This window comes from Pseudophryne corroboree, chromosome 9, assembly GCF_028390025.1.
Source record: "Pseudophryne corroboree isolate aPseCor3 chromosome 9, aPseCor3.hap2, whole genome shotgun sequence".
Classification (NCBI taxonomy): Eukaryota; Metazoa; Chordata; class Amphibia; order Anura; family Myobatrachidae; genus Pseudophryne; species Pseudophryne corroboree.
In genome coordinates, this window is record NC_086452.1 from 483,506,867 (window position 1) to 483,521,417 (window position 14,551).

The window sequence follows — 14,551 nt, forward strand, 5'->3', positions numbered from 1 at the left end:
TATGTCAGGGATTGAGGGAGATCGCTGCTATGTCAGGGAGTCAGGGAGATTGCTGCTATGTCAGGGAGTCAGGGAGATTGCTGCTATGTCAGGGAGTCAGGGAGATCGCTGCTATGTCAGAGAGTCAGGGAGATCGCTGCTATGTCAGGGAGTGAGGGAGATCGCTGCTATGTCAGGGAGTCAGGGAGATTGCTGCTATGTCAGGGAGTCAGGGAGATTGCTGCTATGTCAGGGAGTCAGGGAGATCGCTGCTATGTCAGGGAGTCAGGGAGATTGCTGCTATGTCAGGGAGTCAGGGAGATTGCTGCTATGTCAGGGAGTCAGGGAGATTGCTGCTATGTCAGGGAGTCAGGGAGATCGCTGCTATGTCAGGGAGTCAGGGAGATTGCTGCTATGTCAGGGAGCGAGGGAGATCGCTGGTATGTCAGGGAGTGAGAGAGATCGCTGGTATGTCAGGGAGTCAGGGAGATTGCTGCTATGTCAGGGAGTGAGGGAGATCGCTGCTATGTCAGGGAGTCAGGGAGATTGCTGCTATGTCAGGGAGTCAGGGAGATCGCTGCTATGTCAGGGAGTCAGGGAGATTGCTGCTATGTCAGGGAGCGAGGGAGATCGCTGGTATGTCAGGGAGTGAGGGAGATCGCTGGTATGTCAGGGAGTGAGGGAGATCGCTGCTATGTCAGGGAGTCAGGGAGATCGCTGCTATGTCAGGGAGTCAGGGAGATCGCTGCTATGTCAGGGAGTCAGGGAGATCGCTGCTATGTCACGGAGATCGCTGCTATGTCAGGGAGTCAGGGAGATCGCTGCTATGTCAGGGAGTCAGGGAGATCGCTGCTATGTCAGGGAGTCAGGGAGATCGCTGCTATGTCAGGGAGATTACTGCTATGTCAGGGAGTCAGGGAGATCGCTGCTATGTCACGGAGATCGTTGCTATGTCAGGGAGATCGCTGCTATGTCAGGGAGTCAGGGAGATCGCTGCTATGTCAGGGAGTTGGGGAGATCGCTGCTATGTCAGGGAGTCAGGGAGATTGCTGCTATGTCAGGGAGATCGCTGCTATGTCAGGGAGTCAGGGAGATTGCTGCTATGTCACGGAGATCGCTGCTATGTCACGGAGTCAGGGAGATCGCTGCTTTGTCAGGGAGTCAGGGAGATAGCTGCTATGTCAGTGAGTTGGGGAGATCGCTGCTATGTCAGGGAGTAAGGGAGATCGCTGCTATGTCAGGGAGATCGCTGCTATGTCAGGGAGTCAGGGAGATCGCTGCTATGTCAGGGAGTCAGGGAGATCGCTGCTATGTCAGGGAGTCAGGGAGATCGCTGCTATGTCAGGGAGTTGGGGAGATCGCTGCTATGTCAGGGAGTGAGGGAGATCGCTGCTATGTCAGGGAGATCGCTGCTATGTGAGGGAGTGAGGGAGATCGCTGCTATGTCAGGGAGTGAGGGAGAACGCTGCTATGTCAGGGAGTCAGGGAGATCGCTGCTATGTCAGGGAGTCAGGGAGATCGCTGCTATGTCAGGGAGTCAGGGAGATCGCTGCTATGTCAGGGAGATCGCTGCTATGTCAGGGAGTCAGGGAGATCGCTGCTATGTCAGGGAGTCAGGGAGATTGCTGCTATGTCACGGAGTCAGGGAGATCGCTGCTATGTCAGGGAGTTGGGGAGATCGCTGCTATGTCAGGGAGATCGCTGCTATGTCAGGGAGTCAGGGAGATCGCTGCTATGTCAGGGAGATCGCTGCTATGTCAGGGAGTCAGGGAGATCGCTGCTATGTCACGGAGATCGCTGCTATGTCAGGGAGTCAGGGAGATCGCTGCTATGTCAGGGAGTCAGGGAGATCGCTGCTATGTCAGGGAGTTGGGGAGATCGCTGCTATGTCAGGGAGTCAGGGAGATCGCTGCTATGTCAGGGAGTTGGGGAGATCGCTGCTATGTCAGGGAGTCAGGGAGATCGCTGCTATGTCAGGGAGTCAGGGAGATCGCTGCTATGTCAGGGAGTCAGGGAGATCGCTGCTATGTCAGGGAGTTAGGGAGATCGCTGCTATGTCAGGGAGTCAGGGAGATCGCTGCTATGTCAGGGAGTCAGGGAGATCGCTGCTATGTCAGGGAGTCAGGGAGATCGCTGCTATGTCAGGGAGATCGCTGCTATGTCAGGGAGTCAGGGAGATCGCTGCTATGTCAGGGAGTCAGGGAGATCGCTGCTATGTCACGGAGTCAGGGAGATCGCTGCTATGTCAGGGAGTTGGGGAGATCGCTGCTATGTCAGGGAGATCGCTGCTATGTCAGGGAGTCAGGGAGATCGCTGCTATGTCACGGAGATCGCTGCTATGTCAGGGAGTCAGGGAGATCGCTGCTATGTCAGGGAGTCAGGGAGATCGCTGCTATGTCAGGGAGTCGGGGAGATCGCTGCTATGTCAGGGAGTCAGGGAGATCGCTGCTATGTCAGGGAGTCGGGGAGATCGCTGCTATGTCAGGGAGTCAGGGAGATCGCTGCTATGTCAGGGAGTCATGGAGATCGCTGCTATGTCAGGGAGTCAGGGAGATCGCTGCTATGTCAGGGAGTCAGGGAGATCGCTGCTAAGTCAGGGAGTCAGGGAGATCGCTGCTATGTCAGGGAGTCAGGGAGATCGCTGCTATGTCAGGGAGTCAGGGAGATCGCTGCTATGTCAGGGAGTCAGGGAGATCGCTACTATGTCAGGGAGTTGGGGAGATCGCTGCTATGTCAGGGAGTCAGGGAGATCGCTGCTATGTCAGGGAGTCAGGGAGATCGCTGCTATGTCAGGGAGTCAGGGAGATCGCTGCTATGTCAGGGAGTCAGGGAGATCGCTGCTATGTCAGGGAGTTGGGGAGATCGCTGCTATGTCAGGGAGTCAGGGAGATCGCTGCTATGTCAGGAAGTCAGGGAGATCGCTGCTATGTCAGGGAGTTGGGGAGATCGCTGCTATGTCAGGGAGTCGGGGAGATCGCTGCTATGTCAGGGAGTCAAGGAGATCGCTGCTATGTCAGGGAGTCAGGGAGATCGCTGCTATGTCAGGGAGTCAGGGAGATCGCTGCTATGTCAGGGAGTTGGGGAGATCGCTGATATGTCAGGGAGTCAGGGAGATCGCTGCTATGTCAGGGAGTCAGGGAGATCGCTGCTATGTCAGGGAGTTGGGGAGATCGCTGCTATGTCAGGGAGTCAGGGAGATCGCTGCTATGTCAGGGAGTCAGGGAGATCGCTGCTATGTCAGGGAGTTGGGGAGATCGCTGCTATGTCAGGGAGTTGGGGAGATCGCTGCTATGTCAGGGAGTGAGGGAGATCGCTGCTATGTCAGGGAGTCAGGGAGATCGCTGCTATGTCAGGGAGATCGCTGCTATGTCAGGGAGTCAGGGAGATCGCTGCTATCAGAACCGGCCCTAACCAATATGATGCCCTAGGCAAGATTTTGGCTGGTGCCCCCTAGCACCACCGCTGGTTCTGCCTCTGACCTTGCACCTCTTTCCCAGCACTATCACCCCTCTCCCATAGCAGTCCTTATTTTGGTGTTTGTGCCCCCTATATTTTAAAGAGGAACAGTTCGCACATTTGGTGCTCAGCCCAGAAAGGGGTGTGTTTTTGCTGGCAAGGGGCATGGCCACACAATAGTAACCCCAATTCCAGTTACGCCACACAGTACTGCAACTTTATTCACATTTGATCATGCGATAGTGTCCATAATTCATAGTACATCACACAGTAGTATCACTTTACATTATAAACATTACTCCTCACAGTAGAGCCCCTTATTCACATTGCACCACACCCTATTTCTCTTTATTCACATTACACCACACCCTATTGCTCTTTAGTCACATTAGACGACACAGCAGTGCCCTTTCTATACGCAACGCCACATAGTAGAGCACCTTATACACATAATGCCAGAGTAATGCCCCTTACACATGAGACCATAATGACACACATAGTGCCCCTACCCATTTGCTGCACATTATTACTGCCCCTATACACATAATGACGCACATACAGTAGTACACTGTTACACATATGCCGCACATTATTAATGCTCTTATACACATAATGACACACATAGTGCCCCTTACACATATGCCGCACATTATTAATGCTCTTATACACATAATGACACACATAGTGCCCCTTACACATATGCCGCACATTATTAATGCTCTTATACACATAATGACACACATAGTGCCCCTTACACATATGCCGCACATTATTAATGCTCTTATACACATAATGACACACATAGTGCCCCTTACACATATGCCGCACATTATTAATGCTCTTATACACATAATGACACACATAGTGCCCCTTACACATATGCCGCACATTATTAATGCTCTTATACACATAATGACACACATAGTGCCCCTTACACATATGCCGCACATTATTAATGCCCTTATACACATAATGACGCACATACAGTAGTACACTGCTACACATATGCCGCACATTATTAATGCTCTTATACACATAATGACACACATAGTGCCCCTTACACATATGCCGCACATTATTAATGCTCTTATACACATAATGACACACATAGTGCCCCTTACTTACACATATGCCGCACATTATTAATGCCCTTATACACATAATGACGCACATACAGTAGTACACTGTTACACATATGCCGCACATTATTAATGCTCTTATACACATAATGACACACATAGTGCCCCTTACTTACACATATGTTGCACATTATTAATGCATTTGTTACATGACACACATAATGCTCCTTACACATATTCTGAACACTATTGCACAACCAACCCACTCAGCACACAGCACTCACACTTCCACTAACACTGTGACCTCTGCCTCTGCTTGGATACATATGTGTACTCATAAATCTTGCCTCAATGCTAACGTCGGGCACCTTTTTGTTATGAAAATGCAGCTTATTTGCATTGCTATGTGGCTAGGATGCACAAGCAGCTTCTGCTGATTAAAATGATATGTAGCATGCCTATATACTGTGTGAGACTGTGGCTGTATCTGCATATGAAATGCTACACACAGACTATAGGCATGCTGCATATCATTTTAATCAGCAGAAGCTGCTGATGCCCCTAGGAATATCAAATGCCCTAGGCAATTGCCTAGTTTGCCTATGCCTATGGCCGGCTCTGGCTGCTATGTCAGGGAGTCAGGGAGATCGCTGCTATGTCAGGGAGTCAGGGAGATTGGTGCTATGTCAGGGAGATCGCTGCTATGTCAGGGAGTCAGGGATATCGCTGCTATGTCAGGGAGTCAGGGAGATCGCTGCTATGTCAGGGAGTCAGGGAGATCGCTGCTATGTCAGGGAGATTACTGCTATGTCAGGGAGTCAGGGAGATCGCTGCTATGTCAGGGAGTGTGGGAGATCGCTGCTATGTCAGGGAGATCGCTGCTATGTCAGGGAGTGAGGGAGATCGCTGCTATGTCAGGGAGTCAGGGAGACTGCTGCTATGTCAGGGAGACTGCTGCTATGTCAGGGAGACTGCTGCTATGTCAGGGAGATCGCTGCTATGTCAGGGAGTCAGAGAGATCGCTGCTATGTCAGGGAGTGAGGGAGATCGCTGCTATGTCAGGGAGATCGCTGCTATGTCAGGGAGTGAGGGAGATCGCTGCTATGTCAGGGAGTGAGGGAGATCGCTGCTATGTCAGGGAGTCAGGGAGATCGCTGCTATGTCAGGGAGTGAGGGAGATCGCTGCTATGTCAGGGAGGTCGCTGCTATGTCAGGGAGTCAGGGAGATCGCGGCTATGTCAGGGAGATCGCTGCTATGTCAGGGAGTCAGGGAGATCGCTGCTATGTCAGGGAGTCAGTGAGATCGCTGCTATGTCAGGGAGATCGCTGCTATGTCAGGGAGACTGCTGCTATGTCAGGGAGATCGCTGCTATGTCAGGAAGTCAGGGAGACTGCTGCTATGTCAGGGAGATCGCTGCTATGTCAGGGAGTCAGGGAGATCGCTGCTATGTCAGGGAGATCGCTGCTATGTCAGGGAGACTGCTGCTATGTCAGGGAGATCGCTGCTATGTCAGGGAGACTGCTGCTATGTCAGGGAGATCGCTGCTATGTCAGGAAGTCAGGGAGACTGCTGCTATGTCAGGGAGATCGCTGCTATGTCAGGAAGTCAGGGAGACTGCTGCTATGTCAGGGAGATTGCTGTTATGTCATGGAGATCGCTGCTATGTCAGGGAGATCGCTGCTATGTCAGGAAGTGAGGGAGATCGCTGCTATGTCAGGGAGATCGCTGCTATGTCAGGGAATGAGGGAGATCGCTGCTATGTCAGGGAGTGAGGGAGATCGCTGCTATGTCAGGGAGATCGCTGCTATGTCAGGGAGTGAGGGAGATCGCTGCTATGTCAGGGAGTGAGGGAGATCGCTGCTATGTCAGGGATATTGCTGCTATGTCAGGGAGTCAGGGAGATCGCTGCTATGTCAGGGAGTGAGGGAGATCGCTGCTATGTCAGGGAGTGAGGGAGATCGCTACTATGTCAGGGAGTCAGGGAGATCGCTGCTATGTCAGGGAGTGAGGGACATCGCTGCTATGTCAGGGAGTCAGGGAGATCGCTGCTATGTCAGGGAGGGAGGGAGATCGCTGCTATGTCAGGGAGTCAGGGAGATTGCTGCTATGTCAGGGAGTCAGGGAGATCGCTGCTATGTCAGGGAGTGAGGGAGATCGCTGCTATGTCAGGGAGTGAGGGAGATCGCTGCTATGTCAGGGAGTCAGGGAGATCGCTGCTATGTCAGGGAGTCAGGGAGATCGCTGCTATGTCAGGGAGTGAGGGAGATCGCTGCTATGTCAGGGAGATTGCTGCTATGTCAGGGAGATCGCTGCTATGTCAGGGAGATCGCTGCTATGTCAGGGAGTCAGGAAGATCGCTGCTATGTCAGGGAGTCTCCTGCAGAATGAGGAGGTTAGGTAACTATGATATATACATACACGCATATGTACTGCTGGGTACACATCGGTCAGTGCCAGGTCCTGTCGCCCGCAATGTTGCGCTAGCTACACATCGGTCAGTGCCATGTCCTGTCACCCGCAATGTTGCGCTGCGTACACATCGGTCAGTGCCGAGTCCTGTCGCCCGCAATGTTGCGCTGGGTACACATCTATCAGTGCCGGGTCCTGTCGCCCGCAATGTTGCGCTAGGTACACATTGGTCAGTGCCGGGTCCTGTCACCCGCAATGTTGCGCTCGGTACACATCAGTCAGTGCCGGGTCCTGTCACCCGCAATGTTGCGCTGGGTACACAGCGGTCAGGGCCGGGTCCTGTCGCCCGCAATGTTGCGCTGGGTAAACAGCGGTCAGTGCCGGGTCCTGTCGCCCACGCAATGTTGCGCTGGGTATACAGCGTTCAGTGCCGGGTCCTGTCGCCCGCAATGTTGCACTGGGTACACATCGGTCAGTGCCGGGTCCTGTCGCCCGCAATGTTGCGCTGGGTACACATCGGTCAGTGCCGGGTCCTGTCGCCCGCAGTGTTGTGCTGGGTACACATTGGTCAGTCCCGAGTCCTGTCGCCCGCAGTGTTGCCCTGGGTACACATTGGTCAGTCCCGGGTCCTGTCGCCCACAGTGTTGCGCTGGGTACACATTGGTCAGTCCCGGGTCCTGTCGCCCGCAATGTTGCGCTGGGTACACATCGGTCAGTGCCGGGTCCTGTCGCCCGCAATGTTGCACTGGGTACACATCGGTCAGTGCCGGGTCCTGTCGCCCGCAATGTTGCGCTAGGTACACATCGGTCAGTGCCGGGTCCTGTCGCCCGCAATGTTGCGCTAGGTACACATCGGTCAGTGCCGGGTCCTGTCACCCGCAATGTTGCGCTGGGTACACATCAGTCAGTGCCGGGTCCTGTCACCCGCAATGTTGCGCTGGGAACACAGCGTCAGTGCCGGGTCCTGTCGCCCGTAATGTTGCGCTGGGTACACATCGGTCAGTGCCGGGTCCTGTCGCCCGCAGTGTTGTGCTGGGTACACATTGGTCAGTCCCGGGTCCTGTCGCCCGCAGTGTTGCGCTGGGTACACATCGGTCAGTGCCGGGTCCTGTCGCCCGCAGTGTTGCGCTGGGTACACATTGGTCAGTCCCGGGTCCTGTCGCCCGCAGTGTTGCGCTGGGTACACATTGGTCAGTGCCGGGTCCTGTCACCCGCAGTGTTGCGCTGGGTACACATTGGTCAGTCCCGGGTCCTGTCGCCCGCAGTGTTGCGCTGGGTACACATTGGTCAGTGCTGGGTCCTGTCGCCCGCAGTGTTGCGCTGGGTACACATTGGTCAGTCCCGGGTCCTGTCGCCCGCAGTGTTGCGGTGGGTACACATTGGTCAGTGCCGGGTCCTGTCGCCCGCAGTGTTGCGCTGGGTACACATTGGTCAGTGCCGGGTCCTGTCGCCCGCAGTGTTGCGGTGGGTACACATCAGTCAGTGCCGGGTCCTGTCGCCCGCAGTGTTGCGCTGGGTACACATTGGTCAGTGCCGGGTCCTGTCACCCGCAGTGTTGCGGTGGGTACACATCAGTCAGTGCCGGGTCCTGTCGCCCGCAGTGTTGCGCTGGGTACACATTGGTCAGTCCCGAGTCCTGTCGCCCGCAGTGTTGCGGTGGGTACACATTGGTCAGTGCCGGGTCCTGTCGCCCGCAGTGTTGCGGTGGGTACACATTGGTCAGTGCCGGGTCCAGTCGCCCGCAGTGTTGCGCTGGGTACACATTGGTCAGGGCCGGGTCCTGTCGCCCGCAGTGTTGCGGTGGGTACACATCAGTCAGTGCCGGGTCCTGTCGCCCGCAGTGTTGCGCTGGGTACACATTGGTCAGTGCCGGGTCCTGTCGCCCGCAGTGTTGCGGTGGGTACACATCAGTCAGTGCCGGGTCCTGTCGCCCGCAGTGTTGCGCTGGGTACACATTGGTCAGTCCCGAGTCCTGTCGCCCGCAGTGTTGCGGTGGGTACACATTGGTCAGTGCCGGGTCCTGTCGCCCGCAGTGTTGCGGTGGGTACACATTGGTCAGTGCCGGGTCCTGTCGCCCGCAGTGTTGCGCTGGGTACACATTGGTCAGTGCCGGGTCCTGTCGCCCGCAGTGTTGCGGTGGGTACACATTGGTCAGTGCCGGGTCCTGTCGCCCGCAGTGTTGCGCTGGGTACACATTGGTCAGTGGGAGAAAAGGACTGTGGAGAGATTGATTTGTAGGAAAGTGGCAGCTTACTGTACTGTGTGTGCTGATACTGACCCAGGAGACCCAGAAGACACTTACCTGCCTGGACCAAGGTTGGCCAGCTGTCTCATTCTGTTGAGCTGCCTCTGAATCATGTTGCAGGTGTCTCTGTCCTTGTGCTGTAGTTTGCACTTCGTTCGTTCGCAGTCTCTGTGTTTTTGGGTGAGGCTGTCTCCGCCTTCTCTCAGGTCAGCGGAAGGACTGCTCTTTCTTCTCTCACTTTATACAGTATCTATTCAGCTGTCTCTAATTCACATGTGTAACAGGCAGAATAGTGTGAATGTCTTGCTCATGCTGTCTCTTCTGTGCGGTCTCTAAGTTCTCTGCAATCGCTCTGTGATATGTCTTCTCTACAGTCTCTCTCACTGTGCTGTCTCTCCTCTGCAGTCTCCCTCACTATGCAGTCTCTCCTCTGCAGTCTCTCAATGTGCTGTCTCTCCTCTGCACAGTCTCTCACTGTGCTGTCTCTCCTCTGCAGTCTCCCTCACTGTGCAGTCTCTCACTGTGCTGTCTCTCCTCTGCAGTGTCTCACTGTGCTGTCTCTCCTCTGCAGTCTCTCTCTGTGATGTGTCTTCTCTGCAGTCTCTCTCTGTGCTATCTCTTCTCGACAATCTCTCTCTGTGCTGTCTCTTCTCGGCAGTCTCTCTCTGTGCAGTCTCTAATCGGCAGTCTCTCTCTGTGCAGTCTCAGGAAGTTACAGTCTGACTCTTCCTGAAATGCCACCTACAAAGAGGAAACTCTGCTTCTGTTTCTCCACCTCATACTGTGCAATGCATATACACCTCACTGTATACAGCACACACCAGACCTCTCACCTGTCTCTTCAGCTGGGTACACACCTACACAATCACCCTGCTGACACCCGTACACATACATACGGACGTGAATTGTATTAGTGTGAACCGTCTTCTTTGGGATCGGGAGGGTCGGCACAACAAATATTAAACCGCACATAAGATAGGACCCCCTGAAACCCGACCATTGCTGGAGCGTTATAAGCTTTTTATCTTTAGACCTGTATACACACCTATAAAATAAACGTCCGTTTTCCCCCGGCCTGACCATTGTATAGGTATGTACCTAGCTGTGCTTTGGTTTCATTTCCACATTGTACCATTTTTAACTCTTTGTCGTGCCAGCAGAAAAAAAAATAATTCCATCAACAACTGTAATGTTTTAGGGTTATATAATGGACACTACCTCTCCTTATTTACACAACCCATCTTCATCATGCCACCCTCTACTTGGTCTGCAGAGCACCAATGCTCTCCAGCTAAAGCCTCCCATAGGGTTGGCCTCCAGCTGCAGTGTCCCATAGGGTTGGCCTCCTGACCTTGGCTAGCTCTCCCGAAGAGCAGGCAAGTCTCCTGTAATCAGCTGCTTCTGCCCACTGACCATTTACTGCTGCCTTCCGCTGACCACTCCCTGCCACCCGCTGATTGCCCACCGATACCACCCACTGACCACCCTCTGTGGCATTCAATAACCACCCACTGCTGCCATCTGTCACCCCTGGCCTACTGACCAGTCACTGCTGCCACCTGTCACCCCTGGCCTACTGACAATCACTGCTGCCACCTGTCACCCCTGGCCTACTGACCAATCACTGCTGCCACCTGTCACCCCTGGCCTACTGACCAACCACTGCTGCCACCTGTCACCCCTGGCCTACTGACCAATCACTGCTGCCACCTGTCACCCCTGGCCTACTGACCAATCACTGCTGCCACCTGTCACCCCTGGCCTACTGACCAATCACTGCTGCCACCTGTCACCCCTGGCCTACTGACCAATCACTGCTGCCATCTGTCACCCCTGGCCTACTGACAATCACTGCTGCCACCTGCCACCCATGGCCTGCTGACCACCCACTGTTTCCACCCTCTGACCACTCACTGTTGCTGCCAGCTGACCACCCGCTGACCACAATCTTCATGAGTGATGTGGGCTGTCTAAACAGCTAAATGATGCAATTTGTGCTGAATTGTGTTCTTGTGGCTCTGCCAATTCCAAGTTGGGAATTACAGCTTCGTATAGCGGGGCGGGCCATGATGCTATACCATCCATTTGGCTGTCCTCTCCCGTGATACCTACAAAAGACGTCTGCACACAAGTCTGTAAGTATGGCCCTTATTATTACCATTTTTCCTAGGGGCAAAATAAGAGAGGGGGCATCTGCAGTCTTCATGCGAGGTCCTCCTTTCTCCACGGTGCAGGTGTGAGGAGACTCGCACATTGGTCATGGGTCCCTATGATTTGTGCTGCGTCAATGCGGGAATCTGGAGAGGTACGAATCAGGGCCGGAGTAACAATGGGGCGGATGGAGCTGCATCTCCAGACCTGCCATTGAAAATAGGCCTACAGGAGACTGACAGTGTTGACAGGGAAAAAAACTTTTCCTGTCACACACTGCCAGCGGAAGCGGCTGCCCTCTCTCCCATGCCCCACTTCCTCCAGCTCCGGCACTCTGTCACACACTGCTAGCGGAAGCGGCTGCCCTCTCTCCCATGCCCTACCTCCTCCAGCTCCGGCACTCTGTCACACACTACCAGCGGAAGCGGCTGCCCTCTCTCCCATGCCCCGCCTCCTCCAGCTTCGGCACCATCTGTCACATGCCAGCGGAAGCGGCTGCCCTCTCTCCCATGCCCCGCCTCCTCCAGCTCCGGCACTCACACTACCGGGGAAGCGGCTGCCCTTTCTCCCATGCCCCACCTCCTCCAGCTCCGGCACTTTCTGTCACACACTGCCAGCGGAAGCGGCTGCCCTCTCTCCCATGCCCCGCCTCCTCCAGCTCCGGCACTTTGTCTCACACTACCGGGGAAGCGGCTGCCCTCTCTCCCATGCCCCGCCTCCTCCAGCTCCGGCACTCTGTCACACACTGCCAGCTGAAGTGGCTGCCCTCTCTCCCATGCCCCACCTCCTCCAGCTCCGGCACTCTCTGTCATACACTGCCAGTGAACGCGGCTGCCCTCTCTCCCATGTCCCGCCTCCTCCAGCTCCGGCACTCTGTCTCACACTACCGGGGAAGCGGCTGCCCTCTCTCCCATGCCCCGCCTCCTCCAGCTCTGGCACTCTGTCACACACTGCCAGCAGAAGCGGCTGTCCTCTCTCCCATGCCCCGCCTCCTCCAGCTCCGGCACACTCTGTCACACGCTGCCAGGGGAAGTGGCTGCCCTCTCTCCCATGCCCCGCCTCCTCCAGCTCCGGCACTCTGTCACACACTGCCAGCGGAAGCGGCTGCCCTCTCTCCCATGCCCCGCCTCCTCCAGCTCCGGCACACTCTATCACACGCTGCCAGGGGAAGCGGCTGCCCTCTCTCCCATACCCCGCCTCCTCCAGCTCCGGCACTCTGTCACACGCTGCCTAAGGAAGCTGCTGCCCTCTCTCCCATGCCCCGCCTCCTCCAGCTCCGGCACTCTGTCACACACTGCCAGCGGAAGCGGCTGCCCTCTCTCCCATGCCCCACCTCCTCCAGCTCCGGCACTCTGTCACACACTGCCAGGGGAAGCGGCTGCCCTTTTTCCCATGCCCCGCCTCCTCCAGCTCCAGCACTCTGTCTCACACTACCAGGGGAAGCGGCAGCCCTCTCTCCCATGCCCCGCCTCCTCCAGCTCTGGCACTCTGTCACACACTGCCAGGGGAAGCGGCTGCCCTTTTTCCCATGCCCCGCTTCCTCCAGCTCCGGCACTCTGTCTCACACTACCAGGGGAAGCGGCTGCCCTCTCTCCCATGCCCCGCCTCCTCCAGCTCTGGCACTCTCTGTCACACACTGCCAGTGAAAGCGGCTGCCCTCTCCCATGCCCCACCTCCTCCAGCTCTGGCACTCTGTCACACACTGCCAGGGGAAGTGGCTGCCCTCTCTCCCATGCCCCGCCTCCTCCAGCTCCGGCACTCTCTGTCACACACTGCCAGGGGAAGCGGCTGCCCCCTCTCCCATGCCCTGCCTCCTCCAGCTCCGGTACTCTGTCACACGCTGCCAGTAGAAGCGGCTGCCCTCTCTCCCATGCCCCGCCTCCTCCAGCTCTGGCACTCTCTGTCACACACTGCCAGTGAAAGCGGCTGCCCTCTCCCATGCCCCACCTCCTCCAGCTCCGGCACTCTCTGTTACACACTACCAGTGAAAGCGGCTGCCCTCTCCATGCCCTGCCTCCTCCAGCTCCGGCACTCTGAGTTCAGACTTCTCTGGGGTCCTGCTGCAGCCGCTGCATGAAGCCTGGTACTGAATGTTAATGTAGTGTGTACTGTATGTGTATATGTGGTGGTGTGTGTACTGTGTTTGTATATGCAGCAGTGGTGGGTGTGTTGGTGCAGGGCCGCAACTAGGGGTGGGGTAAGGGGGCATGTGGACCGGTTGCAGGATTTGAGGGGGCGCCAAGGAGTTACAGAGGAGCATGATTTTGTTTCTTTTCTCTGACCCACCTGTCGGTCTGCAGCTGGCTCCAACGCTGTGCGGGTGAGCTCCAGTACCTGGGATTTCTCCTATGCCAGTTACTGTCTTAAACTCTCTTCTTTGCCATGCAGTGCTGCGACTAGCGTGCGGTGCACCATGCAAGCTATAGAAGCAAGCTGTTGGTGCTTAGTTTTTCAGCAGGCTATGATCCCGGCATGTAGCGCAGTGATGTAGTGTAGCATATAGGGTATTTAGTGCAGTGTATAGGGGCATGTAGTGTAGTGATGTAGTTCAGCGTGTAGGTGGATGTAGCATAGTGATTTAGTGCAGTGAATAAGGGAATGTAGTGCAGTGATGAAGTGAAATGATATAGTGCAATGTATGGGGATGCACAGGGGGGCATGTAGAGGAACACGCTGCTGGGGGGGCATGTGACGCTTAGGGTATTTGGGGCACATAGGGGAATATTGCCCAATAGTGTACCCTATTTTTCAAAATTTTGGATAATCTGATTATTTTAGTCTGACAGGGTGTTTTTTTTGGGGGGGGGGGGGGGGGGGGGTTTGGGCGCCAAATTACTGTGATGAAAATCCTAGTCTCGGCCCTGGTTGGTGTATTGTGTGTGTGTATATGCAGCAATTGTGTGTGTGTGTGTGTGTGTGTGTGTATATGTGGTGGAGTGTGTACTGTATGTGTCACAACTGAGGGCTGAGGCTGACTTATGGAAGCCTCAGATGTAGGGGCTGGAGTGTAGGTGAACCGAGGAGGTAGGATTAGGTTCCTAGACATACAGGATGTTTGAACACAATCAACCCGAAGGTGTGACCACAACAACGAAGTAAAATACAAAAGTCAATTTATTGAATACACAGTATGTATCTTGGCAATGCGATATCTTCAACAGTTAAGTGCAGAGAGAAATGCAGTACAGTTCCTGAGAATGCAAAAGGTATTTGAGACTGTGGCTATGTAGA

At 55.0% G+C, this 14,551-nt stretch overlaps 1 protein-coding gene across 2 annotated transcripts in view; it reads right to left on the bottom strand.

The window, feature by feature from the left end:
* The window catches only part of SH3BP1 (SH3 domain binding protein 1), a 799,734-nt gene extending 789,871 nt beyond the window's left edge, over positions 1-9,863 (bottom strand). For both annotated transcript variants that reach the window (XM_063941456.1, XM_063941455.1), the window contains exon 1: positions 9,227-9,863. In XM_063941456.1, coding sequence (XP_063797526.1) covers positions 9,227-9,282 — 56 coding nt within the window. In that variant the 5' untranslated portion in view covers positions 9,283-9,863. The remainder of the gene's footprint in view (positions 1-9,226) is intronic.
* Between the last annotated feature and the right edge of the window lie 4,688 nt (positions 9,864-14,551).